This window comes from Emydura macquarii, unplaced genomic scaffold (assembly GCF_026122565.2).
Source record: "Emydura macquarii macquarii isolate MOO-44397 ecotype Brisbane River unplaced genomic scaffold, CSIRO-AGI_Emac_v2 contig_3530, whole genome shotgun sequence".
In the NCBI taxonomy this organism is placed as follows: Eukaryota; Metazoa; Chordata; order Testudines; family Chelidae; genus Emydura; species Emydura macquarii.
Window position 1 is genome coordinate 6198266 of NW_027133667.1, and position 24141 is coordinate 6222406.

At 41.8% G+C, this 24141-nt stretch overlaps 1 protein-coding gene across 1 annotated transcript; it reads right to left on the bottom strand.

Moving 5' to 3' along the window:
- Window positions 1-4441: 4441 nt before the first annotated feature.
- On the bottom strand, window positions 4442-16988 carry STMP1 (short transmembrane mitochondrial protein 1). The gene is made up of 3 exons (XM_067536155.1): window positions 16844-16988; window positions 10225-10278; window positions 4442-5632 (listed from the first exon to the last, which is right to left on the bottom strand). Exons 1-3 carry the CDS (start codon window positions 16856-16858, stop codon window positions 5552-5554), a joined length of 150 nt encoding a protein of 49 aa, XP_067392256.1. The 5' UTR covers window positions 16859-16988; the 3' UTR covers window positions 4442-5551.
- Window positions 16989-24141: the final 7153 nt, after the last annotated feature.

The following is a 24141-nucleotide window of genomic DNA, read 5'->3' on the forward strand; positions in this document are numbered from 1 at the left end:
GCATTGCAATTAAAAACCCATAGCTGGCCCATGCCAGCTAACTGGGGCTCACAGGGCTGAGGCAAAGGGGCTGTTTAATTGCAGTGTAGATGTTCAGGCTCGGGCTGGAGCCTGGGCTTTTGGACCTTGTGTGGTGGGAGGATCCCAAATTCAGGCGCTCTGTGGAAATCTGCACTACTGCAGCTCTGTGCATTAATATTTGAAGTTGACCTCAGACTGCAAGACTGTTATTCTGACAGCTGAAATCTTAAAACAAGGAAAAGAAGATAAGGCTGTAACAACATGGAATATAAATCAAGGAGGGGAAAAGGCTTGTAATGTGGCTATAGCTTCAACCGGTGATTTACAGTCACTTTGCAAAATTCTCTGTTCTTCAAAGAAGCAAACATGACAGGTTGTGGTGATCATTTAAATTTTAATGCATATTTAAAGAGAAGTAGTGAATAACATCTGTTCTTTTATATTGCTATGTATTCAATAAATAGGACCCAACCTCTTGGGAATCCATAAAGGTTAGCAGACACTACTGACAAATTTAACAAAATATCTATTTTTCAGTCCCTCAGAGACGGAAGTAAAAAAAAGCAGTAGGGAGAGATTTGTCTCTACACAGTTTAACTACCTACACCTCATTGCATGAGGCATCAGTTTCTAAGACACAAAAATAACTCCATCACATAGAGGTGATATTTATTTTATACAGAACTGTCAAGTCATAAACATATTTCTACAAAATGTAATTGGTTAATGCAATTAATCCCACATCATTTGAACATATCACACTGATTTGTATCTTTTGTGCCGTGGTTGGTTGAAAGATATAGGCCCATGTTAGGTGTCTAAGTACCTTTATGAATCTGGGACATAGTGATCCAATATTGGCATGACCAAAGCAAGACGCCTCCCCTGGGCCAGCCTAGATTATATCACAATACCTCCTAAAAAAGCATATGTGGTGGGGTCAACATGAACCTGTTGGGAGATATGACTGACAAGACTGTGCGGGGGGAAAGTGGCAGTATAAGTACAATGGGTGAAATCTGCTCCCCATAGAAATCAATGAGAGTTTTACCATTGACTTCACTTGGGCCAAGATTTCACAGGATGTCATTTAACACACAGAGAAAAGGTCCTATGCTATCAGGCCAGCAGGAATTGCCTCCCATCAGTGCTCAAAGCTGTGCTAGGATGGTCCACAGAAAGTCATGTTCAGTCCTCCTTAACCAGAAGGAAGATCTCCATCACTAAGGGCTGGTGGGATTGGGGAAAGGATTAATGAAGATACTTGAAAGGGGCGAGGGATTGAAGGCAGCTAAGCAGCAAGATATGGAAACAACCAGACTGTTGAGTTTTTCTTTCATTTGTATAAATGTGGGTGCTACAGGAGTCTCAGTTTGGCACTACCTGACCTGAATGAAGCGACAGGGTGGGGCAGGATGTGTCAGTAGTTTTCCATGACAAGGTGTTCTGGGATAACTGAGAAAGCTGTAAAGGCCAACAGACAATCAGCAAGGTGACTCTAGTAGCATGTAGTTGGGTTAGAAATGGGTCCGAGGACATGCTAAACTTGAGCTAAATTGATAGCTTTTTGGTTTGCACCATTCTGTGATTTAGTGTTTTTGGCCAAGACCTCTATTTGTGTTATTTAAACATATGTAATACAGCTTTTCTGTGTTAGTGTTCTACACCTCCCTTCCCTTCTTAAATCCCTCCTGCCCCAAACTTTGAAACAGGGTGTGCGCTGTTCACTTCCATTATCGTGCCCCCATGAAGGAGTCAGCCCTAGAAACTGGCACCAATAGTTGCACCCCAGCTCATCCTAGGCACCTTTGCAAGGGCAGGGAGGTTTTAGATTCTGGCTGGTGAGTCAGCTATCTACCTAGGTATCTTTCATGTGCTCACTGCCGGGGTTCCTGAGCACAAAGTGGCTGCCAGATGTCTCAAAGATGCATTAAATCAGCCTAAGCTCTGTGTGACCTGCTATAACCCCACTGTGGCCAAAACAGCTCTGAGCCCCACTGTAGCTGGCACTTCAGGCACTGTGCATCATGCACTCTTTACACCAGGTAGCATTTCTGCCAGTTGGATGGGTAAGTGTGGGTTATACTTCAGTATAATGTGGTGTAACCCAAGGTTGACTACTAAGTTTAATGCAATTTATTGTATAGGGCATGCAAAATGGTCAAGAATTATGTAACCTAGCTCACCAGTTTTTTTAGGTGGAAGGAAAATAATTTTTGGCTAAAAAGCAATGTGTTGCAAACCTTGTGGAGCACTCAGAAATGTAAAACCTTACTATTGATTTTAATACTATTTACATAGCACCATGGAAGGGCCTGGTTCTCTTTTTCTGAAAAGCTGTAGGCTGATAGAAAGTTTCCTGACATCTGCTGTGAATTGTCAGAGGAACATTTGAGATATAAATTGCACCTTTAATGCCAAAGCACTTTGTATGGTCAATAAATATAGAGAAACCTTAAGCACTCTTTTCCTTCCTCATTTCTGTGTGGTGTGCAGGAACAGCATAAACTAAATTCACATGGTACTGAAATAATCTAGGTGGTAACTGAAAAAAATGCGAGTAGTTTGGGGCCCATAGTTTGACATATTGTACTTTAAAGTTCTCGAGGAAGGAGAAATAATTTTCCTCAGATTCTATTGTTTAATTACCAAATCCATCATATTTGCAAAAGAGGGGTTAAAAAAATTAGGTGACATGGGTCTAGTGCTATATTCCAAGATTGGCTGATCCAAAATCTACTGCAGGCAACGTGCCTTTCTCAAAGAATGGTCTGTGCTCCCCCTACTGGCAGTTCAGTAGAGGTTAAGCAGAACTGTTGTTTTCTAGAGAATTCCCATCTTCAATGATGCTGTTTCTCCTTCTCAAGACCACTTCTACAATGATGCCTATGGGCAATCATCAACAAATAGTGTTATCATGATAAATGGTTAGCAGGAGCATCTAATAGCTATTTTGTTAGCTTGTTTATTAGAGGTGGGGAGTGTACCATCTATTACTAAAGTTCCATTATAAGACCATCTTTTCAGTTGTTTATAAACCTGCAAAACTCCATCTGAAATTTTCCATACCAGGTGTTTGATTCAGAGTAAACTTTTCTGGAAAATTTCAGCTAACATGGCCTGGCCATTTCCAAGAATGAGGTTTAAAAGGAAATATATTGTTTTGCCCATGTTTAAAGAAAAAAAAATCTTACAATGATTTGGCTGAGAAACTGTATAGACTCTATTTTTTGAAGCATGGACTGGAAATTGGACAGGGAGGTGGCCTTTGGTTCAGGGATGTGCCTGTTGCCATGCCTGTGGAAATGTGCACAGATTTGGCTAATTATAAGCCTTTATAAAATCAGGGTTAGATCAATAGACATTAGCTAGTTTGGCAGCTTAATGCACTTAAGTGTCTGACTGCCCTGAGCATGCTCCAGCCCCTGAAAGCAAGGGTTGAGCAGTAATTTCCCAGCAATTGTTCCTCCTGTTCTCAGTCAGGAGCAGGAGAAAGGCACCCTGAGTTGAATGTAGAAGGGAGAAATGGGTAAGGTGGAGCAAAGGCAGTTGCAGAAGATGGAAGATGGAGGAAGAAAGCTGAGAACAGGAGCTGTTGAGGTGACTAGCCGTGGGCGGATATACAGGTGCTAAGAAATAAGGGTTGGGTAGTGAAGTAGGCTGTTGTTCATAGGATTCCTATCTCATTGGTTGCAATGGTTGGAAGGTACGTAGTGATGGAGGCAAGAAACTGCAGGAAAAGAAAGGTTTGTCTTTGGGGAATATTGTCCTAGAAAATTGGATTCTATCCTTGCCTGTGCCATGTAGTTCCTGTGTAATGCTGAGCAAGCCACTTAAACCAAACTTTTCACCAGTGGGTCACTGATTGTATGTTCTTCATAGACTGGGTTCCCAACATGAAACACCTGTGCTTAATTTGCAGAACTACTGAGCGCTCCAACTGCAGCTACAGTCAAACAGAGCTGTGTTCTGAACATATACCATGCTGTGAAATGTTAGCTACTCTAAAAATAAGGCCTTATGTGTATCAAGGTGGGTGTCCAAATTTAGGGGACACCTCTGACAATTTTAGCTTTAGTCTCTGTGCCTCAGTTCCCCTTCTGTAAAATGGGGATAATTCCACCACCTCACCTTATACAGGTGTTGCAAAGTTAATTCATTCTTGTTGTTGCTGCAGGGTTACTGGACTTGATCAGGGTAACTCATGGCTATGTTTATTTATACATCTACTTCTAAAAGAGTGGGTGCTTTTTTAATGGAGAACAGTAAAAAGCCAAATCACCCATAGGCTGCTGCACGTAACAGTGCAAATTAAGTTGGTTTAACTAATAACCAATGATTATATAATGTAAGTTTATAATTTTTTGCTCGCATGTCTTATTTAGAGTTCAGTCAGAAGAGGATAGTACTTGTAACATCATGGGTCAATGCCTCATACAAAATGGCTTGCATTTCCATATAATATAGTGTAGCTGAGTGAGGTAAAGGAGAATACCCTAGGCTAAGAAGCACCAGGGAATGGTCAGTCAGGTGGTAAGATGAACCTGTAAACAGGCTCAAATTATGAGAGACTGTGCAATTGCAAAAGAAAAGGCCTGTTGGCAATGCAGGGGATTGAGGGACTGGTAAGGAATATCAAACACTACACTCAACTCAGGGGAAGAGGGCTGTTAGAGGCAGTAGAGAGGGCACAAAAAGGCTGTAGCCTTAACCACTTTTAGAAGGTGACTCAAATTCACTGTGTCAATTGCTGATACACTCATCAGCCCCCAGCCTAAGTGTCCAATGCTGATCAAGGGGAGGGGAAAAGGTAGGGAATGGTGGGGAGGTAGTGAAACAGAGAGAAGAAAAAAAAATGAAGGTAAAATGTAGGTTGAAGCTGGTAAACTTTTGCATCCTTTTGATTCAATCATGTTTTCACTCACTTTGTACAAGTGCAAAGAAAAAAAGGGGCCAAAAACAAGGTAAGATACAACAGGGCAAACAGACAACATTACATGTAAATTCATTAGACACAAAGCTCTCACTTCATCTCCAGGAACTGGAATTATCCATGATTCAGTCCCCAACTGAAGGAGGATTTAGATTAAAAAAAGGACAGTGAAGTAATACAGCTCAGAATAAAGGACGAAGAGTCTTTGGAAGTGACTTCCGGATACATTTGTTTTAATTCCTTTTATGAGGCATTTTAAGAATGAATATTATAAAGCATCAAGTAGGGATAATTGTATAGTTTGCAGTGATCTCCATCTGAGCCATGTAAAAATTTATTCTAAAATATAAGGAAACAGCAAGAAATCCAAAATTATCTTGTCCAGTCACATCAGCTCAGAATCAGGTTTCATGAAACTCTTGATGGTTGGTCTCACAGCACATTCATGATTGCGCTTCAGCTCAAGGACAGCCAGGTTCTGGGAGACCAGAAGTGGAGAAAATCCCCCACAGCCACATTTCTACTTGGAACGTGTAGCTTGAAGGGGAATTACATCCTTGAGGTTTGTATAGAGATGATCCAGGTAATATCAGTGTCTTAAGATTTGTCGTTAGGAGGTTTCTTCTTAGCTTCCACATCTTTTTTAATATCTTCAAGTTTCTTTGCAATGTTGGGAATCTTTTTAAAAAAAAGTTAGACATAGTCAGCTGTTTAGTTGACTAATAAGGGACCAGGGGAAAGAACACTTTGTTGTTAAGTGTTAAACTTTATATAAAGAGCTTCCGCCTCAGACCCACTCCACAGGACTACTGTGAACAGAAGACGCATGCTGAGTCCTATGAGGTGGGACAAGGAAAAAGTGGTTTGCAGACATTTTGAGCAACCCTCTCTAGTCAGCTCAATGGTGGTGCTCGTGCCCCAAGCAGAGCCTCCTTCCATCCAAAAAGAGCTGGATGGAAGGATAGCTAGACCTAATTTGGGGTAATCTTCATTGTTGCTGAGAATGGAAGAGAAGAAAGAACATAAAAAGGATCAGCCTGCCTACCTCACTGGAAGGAAATGAACTGCAAAGGAACAGGCTGCAGAGAATGTCAACTAAATAACATTAACACAATCTTCTAAAAATGCCAACACAAAGTGTAATGAGAATTTCCGTAGCCTGTGTAATGTAGGAAGTCAGAATCAATATGTTCATCTATTCTTTCTAGTCTTAGTTAAAGCCTATAAAGAGGGCTATGAAAAAAGAGGAAAATACTTTTTGCAAGATGTCAAAGTATTTGTTCTGCTCTATTTTGTGGCCCCCAAAATGTCTGGTATGCCAATTTTTGCACTGAAATCTTCAACCTTTTAAAATTTCAAACCTTAAAGCAAAAAATCAAGTTTTTGTTCTCAAGATCAAGTTGAGTTGCAAAACTCCTGCAGTCTCCTCTTAAAAAATTTTAGGCTGAAAATGAACCAATCAAAAATTTTGACTGGACGAGAAATGCCATGCTGCCAATTCTTTATTTTACTGGCAATCCTGCAAAATTTGGTGTATTATTTTCCTCCCTCAAATCCACAGCTCCTCAAGTTAACTGATTACATGAGAATTTTTGAAAACAAAAGCGGAGAGTAAGATTCTAGCCCTCATGGTTGTGGAGAACAGCTTGAAGATGAGACCCAATAGGGATGTAAGCCATCAAACACCAAAAGGCAAATAAAACATACCCCAAATGTGTATTTTTAATCATGATTTTTAAGCCAAATTTCATGATTTGGGGGGGCTTGACTCAAGACTTTTGAGTGGTTAGATTATCCATATGGGAAATGTTAGGTTGGGGGGTTTTTTTGTGCAAAATTGGACCAATATTTGTGAAACTGAAATTAAAACCCTAAAACTGCAAATATTTATACATGTACTTCAGTTTAAGCAAGTAAGTAGTCTCAATGAAGTCAATAGGGCTATTCATATGCTTAAAGATAAGCATATGCATAAGCATTTGTAGGAGTGGGGCCAACAGGTGAAAAAGCAGAATAAAGAAGCTTTTGGATTTCTTTATGAATAGTTACACATTAAACTACCCTTACACTCCCTAGCAGCATCTGCAACGGTGATAGTACTTCTTAAAAACTGTTTAATTTACCCTTGGGCCTTTTCCTAAAAGTGCTCCCTGTCTAAAGAAATTTTACATGCATGTCAAAAACACGCTTGCAGAGACAAAAAAAACCTAAATTTTAATTTCATGGTCCTGTTTGTATAAGTGGGGCTTTTATGATTAACCATGTAGAAAGTCATCTTAGATACTGTAACAATCAAATACTAGGTTCATGCTAGCAAAATTAGTTTTACATCACCAGGAGAGAACTTCCTCTGAATTAAAGGCAAAAGTTGCCCTCCTGTGGTGACACTTCAGTTGTGTTGCAGGAAAAGGATTATATCATTAATTACATATGCAACATACACTCAGGTGAATTTAGGTCTAAACTATAGATATAGATATACAATAATTTTAATAAAAACCTAGCTTAATGAAATTTCCCTGATTTTTAAAAACAAATAATGGAAACAATTTATTCTTAAAAGGTATACCTTTTCCTTGGTGTTTGCAACCCAGAGACTGCAGGATTCTGCTAATGCACAAGGAAAATTAAACTGCCTGGATTATTTTCATTGTCCAAGATGAGTGAAAAGTAAAAGTATACAAGGCATAAATGATGAAAAGGAATTTAGGGTGGGGTCCACAAAGGGATTTAGGTGTTGCAATGCTGAGCATCAAGCTGCCTAGAAAGCAACAGAAACTCTACAATCCACAAAGTTGAGTTAGGCACCCAGGCTCCCTATACAATGAATGGGAAGAGATAGGTGCCTTTGGTCTACGCTACAATGTTAGGTTGACCTAGCTACAATTGCTCAGGGTGTGAGAAATTCACATGCCTGAGAGTTTAGGAATAGTTAAGCTGTTCCTAAATTAACATAGGTAAGCTGACCTAAGCCACATTTGATGGAAGAATTTTTCTGTCAACCTAGCTACCATCTCTTGGAAAGGTGGATTTACCTCAGCGATGGAAGGGGTTCTTCTATCGCTGTGGCAAGTGTCTACAACTCAGTGACACTGCAGCTGTGCTGCTGTAAATTTCCTAGTGTAGACATACCCTTAGATTGTGATCCACAAAAAACCAGCACACTAGGCAGGCAGCCACCTCAGCTAGCCAATGGGAGATGCAGATGAGAGGGGTATGTGCCAAGACCAGTCCTTCTCAGAGATAAGCACCTAAGCCCAGGCTGCAGGGAGGCAATCTCTATTTGGCAACTGCCAAATGGAAACCCAAAGCTTGGAATCAGCTGACTTAGATGCCTAACCTGTTTTCTTGAGGGAATGATTAGGTGCCTGCCTCACTCTACACAAAATAGCCAGAGAAGGCGGCAGTGGTTTTGGTGGAAATGGTGGACAAATACTTCAACACTCATTTTTTATTATTATTAATTAGCCAGAGTGGAAGAGTTTCAACAGGAGAGATTGAGGGAGCCTGTGATGGGGCATTTGCCCCACACTGGCAATGAAGGGGTTAAAAGAGCCCTAGGGAGGCCGTGTGGGAAGCAGCCAATAGGAGAGGGGCTGTGAGGAACAGCCAGTTAGGGCCTAGCAGGCCCATATAAAAGGAGCTGCAGGGCAGAGCAGGATAGTCACTGCCTGGAACTCATGGAGGGAAGGCTGTGTTTTTGGTAGGCTACGTGACATGCATCATTGTGGACAGCGCTGCTGCTGGCAGGGACTGGGAGGGTAAGAGGAGGTCCTGGCTGGCTGTTGAGAGTGGGTAGTTGCAGGCCTGGAGGATGGGTGAATAAGGTGATAGGGCCATGGGAAGTGGCCCAAGGAGAGGAATTTGAGGCATAGCAAGAAGCTGCCATCCACAGGATCCCTGGGCTGGGTGGGCCTGGTCCCTCCCCTCAGCAGGGGAAACGGCAGGACAAGTTACTACAGCTGCCACTGTGGAAGTGGCAGAACTACTGAGCAGCCAAACCTACTCCAGAAGGGGGAATACAGAGGGCCAAGCTGTAAAGAGAATGCGGAGGTTCCTGGCAGCTACAAGAAGGACTACAGGTGAACTGTGGAGAAAGAGTGACTGTGTGCATGCTGCAGATGTGGGCGTCGACCTTGAGCTAATACAAACCATTACACAGTCCACATGAGAATATCCCTAGCCCAGTGGTTAAAGCACTCTCTTGAGAGATGCGAGACCTCTGTTAAAATCTCAGAGGGAGTTTTGTGCTTCGTAGTGGAGCCAAAACTGGGACTTAAACCCCGGATGTAGGTGCCTAGGAATTTAAATACCTTTGTGGATTTTACCCTTAGATTCTTTCAATTTTAAGGCAGCATTGGTAGCCCAGGAAAGGAACTTTTTAAATACATAATTTGTAAGTGGATAGTAGTTTTTCAATTTTAGATCTACTAAATCCTCAAACCTGCAAGCGTTTGAGTAGTTCCACTCATGCTACTGAGGTCTGGAGGCTCAGCCCCAAAGCTTCTGCTCCAAATTCTTGTAAAACAAAATCACCCCTTAAAGCATGCTCAGAAAATCTCAATCCAAGGAGGAAAGGGAGAGTTCAGGTCGAGATAGATTTCCAAGCAGAACTCAACAGCTTGAGTCCTCCCAAACATCCCTGACAATTCCACTATTCTATGAAGGATGAGAGAGAAATACAAGTCACTATAAAACTTTCATACATAAACAAATAGAGCTGTGAGGCAGCTAGTGTGGCCTACGGGACGGTCTCTAAACTGGGAGTTAGGGAAGCTGGTTCTAATCCCGGCTCTGCCACTGACCAGCGGTGCGATCTTGAGCAAGTCTTTTCACTTTTCTGTGCCCGTTTTCTCTCCTTTGTCTGTTTAGACTAAGCTCCTCATCAGGACAGAGACTGTATCTTACTATGTGTTTGTACAATATCTGCACAACGGGGGCCCTGATCTCTGTTGGGACCACTAAGCATTACTGTAAAACAAATAATCAGGGTCTGTTCTAGGTGTGGGCAAGCTGGTTGCCCACTTGCAGGGGGTGCCATACCATTGTGCAATGTGGATTTTTATTTTGCTCCATTCTGATTGGCTGGTCACTAATGCTCTGCTAATTGGCCAACATTTTTCCCCACCCCTCCGCTGATTGGCCAGCTTGTTTGTTTGTCAGTTTGGGCTCAGCTGCTTGCGGAAGGGGCACTGAAAATATTTTCCACCCTGGCCAGTATAGCAAATAGGCCACTAATGCAAAATAATACTTTAATAACAACAACTTACCTCATAATTCTGAGCCAGATACATCCCCACCACATTGCCGAAAGCAAAACCAAGCTTAAGAAGGGGAGGGAAAAAAAAAAGGATGAATGACAAGAAGTTTAACATTTCCCCCTTGCCAGCACAGAATTTATGAACGCTCATCGGAGAAGGTTGAAAAATGGGGGATAAGAGGTGGAAGTCAGGAAAACTTATGAAACTGTTTTCATTTCACAGGCTTCAAAATGGAGATTTTTTCCCAAATCATTTTCATTAAGAAAACGCAAGCAGTTTTGGTGAAAAAAACCTCACTACTTCGAAAAGATTTTTGTAAAAACATTGGTTAAACAAAATTGTACAAAACCCACAAAATTTAAAGTATTTCAGTAAAAAGCAGGGCTGTCAATTAATTGCTGTTAACATCTGCAATTAACTGAAAACACAATTACCACATTAATCGCAGACCTCTGGGCAGCGAGGGAGGTATCAGCTATGGAGGGACCGGACAGTGTTTGGTCAGGCACAGTAACACAAGCCACCACTGGAGGGCGTGAAGAGAAGAGGACAGAGGAAGAAGTGGCTCTCATTCAGGCCCTGGTGGAGAGGTAGGGATCCTGACATTCCCTCCCCCCCCCCCCAACACCACTGCTCCATTGTCCCCGGCAGGCCCCTTGCTCCGGGAGTACCCCCTAGCGAACAGGGTCCTGGCGAGCTCAGTCTCCTTGCACTAGCCTCTCCTCTGCTACAGTATTCTGAGTCCCTGTTTCTTTTTTTTACTGTTTTCTTTTTTAACTGCAAATATTTATAATCAAAGATATAAAGTGAACATTATATACTTTGTGTTGTATTGTAATTGAAATCAATATTTTTGAAAGTGTAGAACATCCAAAAATATTTAAATAAATTATATTCTATTGTTAATTGCGATTAATTATTTTAATTGCACAATTTAATCATGATTCATTTTTTTAATCTCGACAGCCCTAGTAAAGCTTTTTTCATGCAAAAAACTTCACCAAGCTCTACTCATAAGTTGTTTTATACTTCTCTCCCCAAGGCTCTCTCTTTCTTTAACAATGTACCCATTTATACCCCCACTCTCCTTCCACAAGACCACCACCAGCACCAGAATATGAAACTTATCTTTATCACAGTTCTCTTACAATTCCAAGAAATCTTGGATGCAGAGCCTGGTCTTCCTCATTCTGTAAAGTTCCTTGCAATACCCATTACAGTATAAATAAGAGTAAGTCCATTAAAATCTGGGGAATATAATGGCACACAGAAAGTCTCTTTGTTCAATATTTGTATAGCTCTTAGCACAAGGGGGTTCCTGATCCATGACTGAGGCTCACAGGAGCTACCACAATACAAATATTAAGAATAGGTGCGGGGGGCAGTGGGGAAGAAATCACAGGGGACACACAAATGAAAGAGGCTACACAATGTATGGGCTAAGGAGATTGTAAGGAAAAAGTGCATCAGTAGATTTCTGGGCTTGCCTCCAGCATCCTAGTTATGCTACTTTGCACAAAATGTAAGTTTAGGTCTCATGCTTGGGACAGTAGTTGCTGGGTGCTAAAGAAACAGGCCACAGCAGTCCATGAGGTTGAAGAGTAAGAGGGAAATAGAGTGCATAGCTCCTGTCACTTCCATATCCCTGTTGCTGGCTGAGGAGAAACTCAGGTCTCAATCACAGCTGAGAGGAAAAAAATAAAACATACAGCCAGATTTTCCAAAGTGCTAAGCACCCAGGAGCTCCAATTAAAACTCTGGCCCTTATTCAAATTCATGTTAAGCTTGCTTGATGTACAAATAAGATTTTTCTGACTATCAATACTGCAAGTTTAACCTAATCTCTGAAAATTTGTACTTTTTTTTTTTTTTTTTTTTTTAATATCAATAGTAATGATTTTGCAATCAAAACCTAGCTAGAAATTGTATTCACTGAACAAAGCAGAGCAGAATATAACTCATTCTTCCAGCAGCATAAATACAGCACCAGTCACTGGTAAAAAACAGTCTTGTCAGGAAGCTATGACCACTAATACAACTGATTGGAAAATAAGAAGTGGTTGCACATTTTCACATGCTGATACCATCATTAACTAAATGCATGAACTGTAAGGAGAACAGAACATTTATTTAAATTACTGGTTTTCTCCATTTTTAGAGCTTAGGGCTTTTTTAATGTAGTGTTTGTTTGGTATAAGAGCTATATTTTATTCTAGCAACCTTAACTGTAAATTAATGAAGTTTTTTGCATGGAATATGAATGTATGCTGCACTGAGATAAGCAGGATTTAAGATTCCTTTCAATGCTGAAAGTCAATCCAGCAGAGGGGGCTTTCCTATATCTTGGCAATGTCCATGGATTCACCCAAAAGGGAAGCAGACTTTCAGCTGAGAATTTATTAAACTCTGCAAAGATTAGCTTATGTTGTTAGTCATTGGGGGGAAACTTTCAGTCTCTCTCTTACAAAATAGTTTTACTAAGAAAGTTCTCTTGATTTCTTCTCCTAGAGAGTACAAATACACCTTCGGTCTCCTGCTCTTAGCTTAAAATACATGCCAAAGATGGGACCAATACTTTACCATTGCAATGAGCCTTATTTTGTACTGCAAGTATCTTAAAACCCATGCCAAACCCAAGAACATAAACAAATCATATCCCATTAGTCAAAGTCACAGCTCAACATACTCTTTGCAAGATCAGTACAGTCTTTAATGTGGTATTTCATCAGTTATACTTGGTTTATAAGATACCACTTCATGAAGTGGGGGAGCCTCATGGTTTTAATCTTCATCCCTTTTGACAACTAAAAATGTTGCCAATTAAAATGTGCATGCCAATTAAGGACAGGGAGGACTAATGGGAGTTCAAGGGACTTCCAATAGCCCCCCAACATTCTAAGATGCACATTAAATGTAAAACAAGCAATTATTTAACTCTGAAAGACAAAAATACAAAGTTTGTAAGATTATCCTTGTATCTCCCTGCTGCAGCTCTAGCTAGGGAGGAGGGACAGACACCCTCCTTCCATCCACAAAGGAGAGGAGGGAACCCAGAATGAATATGCCCTCTCTCTCTCTTCCCTTCAATAGCTTTCAGACACTAATCAGAATGTCTTAATTAAAAGACCGATTTTTACCAGGCATTTGCAACACAAGGGCTTCAAGCACTAGCTGAGTTCAGAAACATTGACTCCAAAATCTGCTGAGTGCATGAGGCCTATTACCAGCAAACAGAGATATGAATGGGTCCATTCTGAAGAAATGCAAATGCATTTACAATTTTTTAAATCTGTTGGAGTAGAGATAGGATATGGAAGTTTATTTTTTTAATAAACAACCAAGAGCCAAAATGATTCAGAAGAAGTTCTCTGCCAGCATTATCAACAGAGACCAGAATTTGAGCTAGCTAGCTAACTTAATTTGTTTTGATTTAAATAAAAAAAAATTAAGAAGACCCCCATAGTCCTGATTTTCTAATAAAAATCATATGCAATGTATTATTGGGACTTATTGGCATCAAGTCTGAACATAGAGAAAAATCCACAGAGTATCCTCAATGATTTAATGAGGAACTGCTGCTGTGCTTTGTTACTGGCATGTACCCTGTTGTTCTCTGTGTTGTTTACTTTTAATAAGTGCCAGATATTAAAGGCATTAGCATCAATTAAGGATTTAATTAGAATTGTAAATAAATCATATAGTTTGGCGACTAACTATAGACACATGCCAGAGTTTGCAGACACAGAAAAAAAGATTAAGGTCATGTCTACACTAGCACTTATGCCAGCAAAGCTCTTGTCACTCAGAGGTGTGAAAAACACAACCCCCCGAGCGACAAAAGTTTTGCAGGCGTAAGTGCTGGTGTGTACAGCGCTCTGTCAGTGGGAGATGCTCTCCCACCAACATAGCTACCACCGCTCCTAGTGCTGGTTTTATTATGTTGACAGAACTCTCTCCTGTCAGTATAGCAGGGCTACACAATTACTCTTAAGTAAACTTGTCAATGTAGAAATGGCCTAAAAGTTTAAAGAATTTTCAGCTACTCAATGAGGCAAACAGCTGTAGTAATTAACACATACTTTAGGACTGGGAATGAGGAAAAAGAGTATCATAAGACTATGGGCAAAGAGTTTAATTCTGACCTTAGGAACATTTGCAGAAGGTCAGAGCAAGGCTGGTCTCAGGGAAAAAATAAGCCAGAAGCTTCAAATACCATCCTAAATGAACTATGGTCACTACAACAGAACAGGCTGTGCATTGTCAAAGCAAAGAAGTAGGAGACTAAATAAGGTGAAAATTTGAACGGGGGAAAAAAGAACATAATACCCACACCATACTGGAGGGGCAATATGATTAAAACATGCTTAAAACAGCATTAAGGCAGCTTCATATTTTTGGAACAGAACTGTGTGATCAAACACAAATTAATATGAATCACTCTGATACAAAGGTTGGATTTGTTTTACTGTAGCATAACCAATAATGCAGTGGAAGTGTCAGCCCCATATCTTACTCTTTTTAAGCTGCCTTAGCACTATTCAAAAGCAGCAGCAGTCCAAAAAGAATATTATTCCAGTTGTATAGGCTGTGTCTTATAAAAGTGTTGGTAACCTGTGTTCTATTAATAACATAATAGAGAGTGCAGTGTATGAAGAGATATTAGAATTGAATCTCCCTATAGGGAGCAAAAGTACTTTTTTTTTTCAAAAGGACAATGAATTAAAATACACATCAGCCATGCATACATTTTCTTAGAGAAAGTGTGCAGGCATTGGGTGCTTTGACCTGTACAGTCACCTGACTGTATCCAATGGAGTACATTTGGAGTGATTTGAAGAAAGAAGTGGCTAAGAATAAAGGAAGATGTATATTGTGGGCATATAGATCATGAACCAAAGAGAATGTAACTGAAGTTAGTAAGGCCACAGTGTATTCCATGTATTATGGGGGTGTAGGCAACTTTTTTATTTGAGGTGGCTAGAATCATAGAATCATAGAATATTAGAGTTGGAAGGGACCTCAGGAGGTCATCTAGTCCAACCCCCTGCTCAAAGCAGGACTAACCTCAGCTATATCATCCCAGCCAGGGCTTTGTCAAGCCTCACCTTAAAAACCTCTAAGGATGGAGATTCCACCACCTCCCTAGGTAACCCATTCCAGTGCTTCACCACCCTCCTAGTAAAAAACTTTTTCCTAATGTCCAACTTAGACCTCCCGCCCTGCAACTTGAGACCATTGCTCCTTGTTCGGTCATCTGCCACCACCGAGAACAGCCTAGCCCCATCCTCCCTGGAACCCCCTTTCAGGTAGTTAAAGGCCGCTATCAAATCCCCCTCACTCTTCTCTTTTGCAGACTAAACAAGCCCAGTTCCCTCAGCCTCTCCTCATAAGTCCTATGCTCCAGCCCCCTAATAATTTTGGTTGCCCTCCGCTGCACTCTCTCCAACTTGTCCACATCCTTTTTGTAGTGGGGGGCCCAAAACTGGACACAATATTCTAAATGTTAAATCATAGCTGCTGAATATCACTTGAGTAGTTTTGTACTGTCTAAATTTGTCCATTTTTAATAAAGTGACTGACCACTCAGTCGATCCAGAGAAATTGATCTGGCGGCTGCGATTTTGCCGCTGTCAGTGTAGCCGTAGCCCCAGAGAGGCAGTAGCTAGGTCGATGGGAGAATTCCCGTGAACCTAGTGCTGTGTATACCAGTGTTAGGTCAGTTTAACTGTGTTGCTTGGGGTGTGGATTTTTCATACCCCTGATTTATTGAGGCACTGGGCCCTGATAAAGCCTCCCCTCCCCCGCTCAGCATAAGGGGAGGAGCCACCAACTCACACCGGAGTGACACAGTTATACTAACCTCATTCCCTAGTGTAGCCCAGGCCTTAGTTTCATCGATTTTCAATGAGACTTTACGCTGGGTCTCCACGTAAAACGCCAGAGCAGCACAATTGCACTGCTGCAGTGTAGACACTAGGGCCATGGGAGGCGTTCTCCCACCCGCTGTAGATAATCCACTTGCCCGAGCAGTGGTAGGTAGCGAGGCCGAGGGAAAAACTGGCGGAATTGGGTGTCGCGCTGTCTACACCAGGGTTAAGTCGGTTTACCTGCGTAACTCAGAGAGAGTGGATTTTTCGCACCCCCGAGAGATGCAGCTAGGCCAATGTCCCTTTGCAGGGTAGACCAGCCCTTAGGGTCCAAAGTTCCTCAAACCCGGCCTACCCCTTAAAAAGGGCCCTCACTCCCCGGGGCCTAGGCCGCCCTAAGACAGCATCATCACGTCCGCGGGGAACTCTGCAGCCTCTGCCACCAGCACCGCCGCTGCCAACATGTAGCGAGCCCCCAGCTGCGGGGTGTGAAGCCGGCCACAGAGTGTAGATCCCTGGACCAAGGCAAGACAGCTGGGAAGGGGGAGGCGGGGTGACGGAGCAGCTGCTGGTTCTCGCTCCAGGGTCAGAGAGGCTGCGCCTTCCTCCTGCTGGCGGGGAGGGAGCCGGGGCGCTGCTCCTCCAGGCCGCCCCACCGTGCGCACGCTACAGGGGCTGCCCGCGGGCCAGCAGCAGGACGGGAGCTCGGCCCGGGGAGAGCCGCGCGGCCCGGGAGCGGGCGGGGCTTTGCAGGCACTTACCAGAAACTGTAACATGGTGTGAGTGATGTGATGTGATGTGCCTGCCTCGCTCCACTCTCCAGCTTCTCTTCCGGGTCTCCCTCGCCCTGCCGCGGCTGTCTCGCTAGCTGCGGGGGTGGATGGATTTCTGAGCAGGCCTATCCTTCCTTTCCCTTGCACGCACCGCCCGCCTTCCCCTCCCGCTAGCCCCGCCTCTGGTGACTGTGTGGGCACAGACAGAGGGGGACGAATCGTCCTTATGGTGTGGCGAGCAATGCTTTCAGAACAGGCAGGGGCCCTTGGGGGGAAGAGCTGACCCCTCTCCTCCTAGCAAACCATCCCCCTCGTCCCCCGGGCACACAGTCCGACATTGCTACTGAGGGTGGGACACTGACAGTGTCAGGAACACCCCAGACCTGCACTGAGTAAGGCTAAAACTTTGGAGTGCTCAAAACCTAAAACAGGAGAGAGAGAGTCTGCTTTGAAGCAGTGTGTGTGTGTGAGAGAGAGAGAAAGAGAGAGAGGTGTATATAAAACATAAGAGCCACACACCAGTCTATTTATATCTGAAGGTTATAGTGTGAGGAATGTATCTCCGCATGGGGCAGGGTAAACAACAATCAAAGCCTTGTCCTTAATGTCCCTAGAGTGCCATGGCTATGTACGGTGCAATATAAATGCTAAGTGTTAATATTGGAAGCCCTCTGGTAGTGAGGGCAAATGAACCAATGGAATGAAGTAATTCCAGATGTTTTACCGTTCTGGCAGTTGCCTCTTCCCAGCAGCCCCATTGTTGCTGGTTCTCCTTTACACAGATGCAGAAGGAGACAAATTTACTAGCTGAGATGAAGGTGAGGAGCCGTACGGGAAAAAACAGAATTAAATAGCAACAAACGCCAGAGCAGAAGCAAACTATCAAAAACTAGGAGTCTGAATGCAAAAATCAGGCAGCTGGGCAAGCACTGAACGGTACCTAATGGTAAATTGGTAAAGGTGTCGCAGCTATGAAATGAATTAAATGCAAATAAACATATTTTTATATGATGTGATGATTTGCGACAGACATAGCCAGATATCCAGTGCTGCTATCTTCAGCTTTGAAATTCCTGGCTTTTGCCTGATGCTGTTACAGCTCCATTAAGTGTTGTTACTGTATTTTCTTTGGCGGAGGAATTTAGTAGTAACAAAATGAGAACTTACTAGCTCTGACTAAAGCCAATGTTAATGTGGCAGTTACTGTGTAAGCTTGCCCTATACAACACTGTTAAGAAAGGACTAGCGAAGACAGGCCACACTGGCAAGGATAAGGTTAATGAGAGCCTGTGGATCCAATTGGCCCCATCCTGCTGCAGCTGACAGGCGTGGAGGTAATTAAAAGGAGGAGACATAGCCTAGTTCAGAGATGACCAGACAGAGCTCTGGTTATAGCTGAGTGTCTGTGGTGGCTGACTGGTTTATTAGCCTTCTGGTAGAAGAATGACTAGACTATGGGAGTGGGACCTAGACAGAGGGTGGGTAGTTTTTGGTTTTGTTGGATGATCCTGTTTCCAGTTGTGGAGGTTTTGTTGGATGATCCTGTTTCTGTGTTATGCTGTGTGAGACATAGCAGCTAACCACTGGAGACCCTGTGATTCAGTGAATTGCACACAGTAAGCTGTGAAGCGGTTCTGTAGAGGCAAACCTGGCTCTTATTCTATCCCCACAGCACTCTATAATTCTAGGTTCTCCCAAAGTTCCTGTAGTCTATTCTGCTCTTGTCTCTCCTGTACATGTGGTATTCCAGTCTTAGCCTCTGTCTCATGATCACACAAGGTGCGATCATTTGATGAAATTAGTGGCTGACAAAAAAGGAATCATTATTCACACAGGCAGCATGTTGTTAGCTCATGGCATTCACAGGAAATCTAATTTTAAGTACTATAGCTGGATTTTTACAAAGGGATAGATAGTTTTATACTGAATAACTTGTGTAATTATACTCTAGGGCAGAAACAAGAAAATCTTATGATTTGGCATCACAAAGGTGAGGAAGGATTATTTTCCTAGCCTGCTCCATCTATAGATTCTCATCCAGAAAAATAAAACAGCTATGAAATGGCAAGGAAGCCAGTTAATTCTTTTTATTAAAAGAAAAACACTACACTGGGCATGAGTGTTTAAAAAAAAAAAAAAAGAAGAAGAAGAAGAAGCCATGTGAGGTGTAAGTGTGTGGCTTTGGGGATTTTTCCCATAAGGACCCATTAAACTGAGAACTTCTATGAAAACTTCAAGAAAAATAAATACTTCAGACTGAGATTTTCAAGCATGTGAAACTTACTCACCCAATTATCACTGATGTTCAGTGGGACTTGTCCATCTTAGTCTGCTTTGAAAAGTCCAGCCTTAAATTTTACAGAATTCTGAAAAGAAGGCTCAGAACAGTGTGAAAAGTAGCTAGAGAACAGATCTAGGTAAAGTTTATTAAGTTTTGAATTTCAGTGTAAACTGTCATCAAAATTGTGTATTTTGACCCCAAATGGGAAAAATTTCAATGAAAACCTTTCAGTGAAAGGTTTTTTTGTTGTTGTTCCTTACTAGCTCTACTAGAAAATTAAAGGTTAGGTTTTCCTCCTTGCAGTTGTCCATGCTTGAGATTAATTTCTGTGAACGATCATACTTAGTTAAGGGATTTAGGGGAACATTTTCAAAGGCATAATTGGCAGTTAGATGCAAAGCTGCCATTAAGTCAATAGTAGTTGGGCACCTAACTGCCATTCCTCAGAAAACCTCCCATTGACACCCGAGTAGAAAACTAAATGCAACCTTGTTATAGAGCTGCTGGGGCACTTCAAACAAAACAATCAGTTCCTACTTCATAGCTCCAATTTCCAGAGACAGCTGCCCCAGCAGAGTGTATGGTGCCTTCTACCTCACATAGCTGCTAGCCTGGCCTCACTCTATCAACATCTCTCCTGGGAGATAAAGAAACATTGTTATCCCCATTTTTTCAGTTGGGAAACTGAGGCAAAATCTGTGGCAGAGGAGGGAATTAACCGGGCTTTCCTAAGTCCCATGTTAGCACTCTGATCACTGGCTCATCCTCTCTCTGTGGTTGGGGCCAGGAACAGGCAAGCAGTGGGTCCTGTTAGGGGGCAGGAGAGTTTCATCACTCACCTTTCCCACTTCTCAGTAACAAACACTGTCTGCCTATGTGCTGGCCCAGCATTCCCAGTGGCTGTCAAAAATCCTGGAAAAGCCACGGGTCTCAGGGACAGCTACATGGAAATAGACAGATATTCCCAATGGTCAATCCTATTACTTAGATACGGAATCATTACGGAATATTACTTAGATACGGAAGGAAGAAACTCAGTTGTGAGGACATAGATTAGGCACTCAGATACTTTGGTGACAAGCATGGCATAAGAACCTATATAGCATAGAAATAAATTCCAGCTTGAACAAACAATGGAAATCTCTGGGGGACTTTCATCAGACAAAAATACCACTACATTATTACTGCTGGGTGATGGGATTTCCCTGTATTTCCTGTTCATTAAAATTCTTGTTCTAAAGCTTAGTATATGATGATGAATGTCAACATCTGTCAGAAATTCTCAGCTCTCCAGTGCTGCGCACTGTTTTTGGACATGCGCTGAATTTCCATTCAAGTTGTTGTGACGTTTAATAGACAACGAAAAATCTGAAAGTTTGGTGTCAGTATGAACTTGTATTTTTAGATGCTCTGTGATATCTGGTCTCACAGCTCCTCTTTCCATTCTAAAGGGTGGATAACCTGCAAGAATAAACTTCATTTTGATCTGAATGAAAACAAACTTTTATTAAAAAATGATTGGATGTGATGCTCAGCAATATCTTGTGGCAAGCACTTCAGGGTTAATTTAAATTAAGTCATAGCATTTAAATACAGGCAAAATAGAGCTTTTGCTGTACCTTTAGTTGAGCTATTATATAGCTGCAATGACAAAACCATGGTAGATGTACTTAAATCTGCGTTTCCTTTTAATGACCATTCCTTGTTTCCACTGTAAAGCTGGAAAATGCGGCTCAAAATAACTGTCCTTGCACTAGAAATTCTATGGAATAAACACCAGATGGTGCTAGAAAACCACCTGAAGCAGTTTTAAATTTCTCATGTGTAATCCTTAAATTGAAACTTTCTGTGGGAAATGTAGTTATACAACATTCATCATGACACGCTTGACCTATTTTTAAGGTCCTCTGCTCACTGTGGGATCCCTTCCTCATGCCTATACATACCTCCCATTATTAGCAGTGGAGATGAGGCTATGATTTGGTCAGGTGGTTACAAATCCCTTGACTTTCTGAGACCTTTGTGACTTCGGAAGTAGGGCTGGAGCAGCTATCAACCCCGAGCTGCTGCCGCTGAAAATGGTGACCAGATCGCAAGAGTGAAATATCGGGACACATGAGAGTGGGGGAGGGGTGATATACCATATCATACATAAACATGTGAAAAACCATTGGTATTAATATTAATGGTATATGCATAACCTCAACAATTACAATACAACATCGCTAACACAATATACTGTATATGTAAATTGATAATTAACCCATTGTATTAATTAAAAGCTACTTTGATCTTATTATCCTAATTATCTTGTTTTCATTTGATAACTCACCAAGGCATAATTTCACGTTAAACCTCTGCTAAAATGGTAATTAATGTTGAGTAGTTATAATCCACATTTAAACATATTGATTTGTTTGTACACTGAACAAACAACTTGGGTAAAGGATGTGGGTTTTTAAATTGTCAATAAATCAACTTCACAATTTGCATATCTGTCAGACATGCCAGCAATCAGTCTTGTACTTCTTTGATGACTTTGCCATAGTCATGACTTGTTTCTGGGCAATCATAAAGCTGTAGAAGTCCTTGCAGCTCCTCTGGAAATTCGTTTTGAGAAGGGTTTCACAATGCACCAAGTCTTTGCTGCTTTGATTCCGGATATCAGTCCATGCACCTTTCATGATTGAAAATACACACTCTGTGTATGCATTGCTGACAGGTATACTGAGCACATTTGACTCCAGCTTTGTCATGTTTAAGAATTTAATGCTACTGTCCTTGTTTCTCAGCACTTGAGATCAGAGTTCCTCAACTGAGTATTTGCCAGGCTCCAACTTGGAGCTGATGTCTTTGATGATACAGTACTCATCAATCATACAGCTGATCAAGATCCACTGTTTCTGTAGGTTTACAGCTGTCATGACTGCAGACAGATCCCTGTATTCAAATTCCCTATAACTTTGATGTTCAAGCACTGGATATTCAAACATAGCCATTTGTCGAAAAATCAAACTATTTCTCCAGATATTGGACCGACACATTATAAAATTTCATAAAATCTTTCCGGAGACATTCAGCAGTGACAGGCAGCATCTCAGTTAATGCATTTTCAACTTTGGAGCCGAAGAATTTGTCATTCTTCCATTGCTGAAGTTTAATTCTCAGAATATTCATTATGACATACATTTCACATGCTGTCATATTCTCGTTTTCCAAACAGACAGTATTGTTGAAGACTTTCAGGACATTCTGGAGAAAAAACAGATGAACCTCAACTTTGCAAAGCCCCTCACCTTCTTCACCATTTTCCATGTTGGAGAACAGCATCCATAGAGATTTTGGACATTCGTTGCCCAGAGAAACAAAGTAGTTCTTAACAGCCTGCCACATATTTACAAACCTATTTACAGCTGGGACAAGACTCAGTTAGGGTATGTCTATACTGACGGCGGCAAAGTTGCCGCCGTCAAATCGACCTATCTGGATCGATTGAGTGGTCAGTGAAGATCCGCTCAGTCGATCCAGAAGTCGATGCTGGTAATCCACCCCCTCAAGTGGCGTAGGCCTGCGTCGACGGGAATACGGTTCCAGTCGGTGCAGTGCAGTGAAAATGGAGCACAGAAGGGAAGCAGAGCAGTTGACGGGAGTTACGCAAGCTACAGGTAAGTGTAGACCAGGGTTTAGTGTGTTGGAACATGGTGCAGTAAAGTAGCTTACTCCATATCCACAAAGTCAAACATACCCTTCAGTGCTGCTTCTCTCTTAGAAGAACTGCTGAAATGATTGAATGTCTTAATTGCCAGAGTCTCAATGTCAACTTGCAGGCTATTGCTAGCATGTTTCATAGCATTGTGCACAATGGGGGTTGGGCAGTTTGAAGGCAAGATATTTTCATTTTGGTTTTTCAAATTCTGGTACACTGATTGTCGCTTTCCATAATTCATGTTTGCATTATCAGCCCAGTAGGAAGACACTTTGTTCGGGTCTAGTTTGTGTATTGCAAGTTTTTCAAGTAATGTGTTGCTTATTGCCTCTGCAGTCTCTTTGCTTTGCTCATAGAAGTCTAACAGTTTATCTTGGACCCCATGTTTGGGTGTCCAGTATCTCAGTGATCAGGGGTAAGTTTTCACGTTGCCCTTGTTAGATATGTCTGTGGCAACTGAGAAATAGGGACTGTCTGGCTTGCTGAGGTCTTTTACAAATTCTGTTGAGAGCAGCAACAGCACATTTTTGATCAATGCCTCTGCTTTAGTCCGGCCACAGCTGACATGCTTCAACAATAATTGAATCTGTACACAAGATAGGTGCCAGTTTAAATTCACAGTCACACGAGTGATAGGAGTGTTGATGTACTACTTCATGATACACTTGAGTTAGCTCAACAACGATAACCTGGTTATTGAAGGATTAATTTGGCCTGCTGAAAAAATTCGAGATTGGGGTATTGCCTTTGTGAATCTGGGTGTTTTGTTCATGATTTTTTGAATCAGCATGATGCTTAACATTGGACTCATTGCCATGGGAAATGCTAAATTCCTTCCTGCATGGTTTACAAAAGGCTCTTGAATCACACTCGTAGGATTTCTGAACCCAAGTGTGTTTTCCTGCATCTGCTCTGTCTTTTTTCGTTTTTGGTAGTTGAGTCCTCCTCACTTGCCATTGCCATTTCAGGGTTTTTGGCTGATGATATTTAGCTAGCAGCTGAAAAGAAAAACACAGTCTCTGTATGCATACACATGATATTACACGCCCACTGTAGTTTGTGCTACGGTACACACTGTGGTTCAGAACTGTAATGTAAACTACTGTAAATTTTGTTACACCAGAAAACTACCTGAAAAGCCAAAATTCCCAGCAGATAACATAGAGCGCAGTCAGGTAAGGGTTTAACAAATAAGAGAACCCAAATCGACTAATTTTCTATTTCACTACCAAGTTTTAAATTTTACCTAAACATTGGGACAAAAAGCATCTCAATTGTACGTTGATCAGGACATGGGAT

Coding starts and splice junctions, on each gene's coding strand:
- STMP1 (XM_067536155.1), bottom strand. Junction 5,633..10,224: donor ATCTGGCTCAGAATTATGAG/GTAAGTTGTTGT, acceptor TTTTTTAAAAAG/ATTCCCAACATTGCAAAGAA.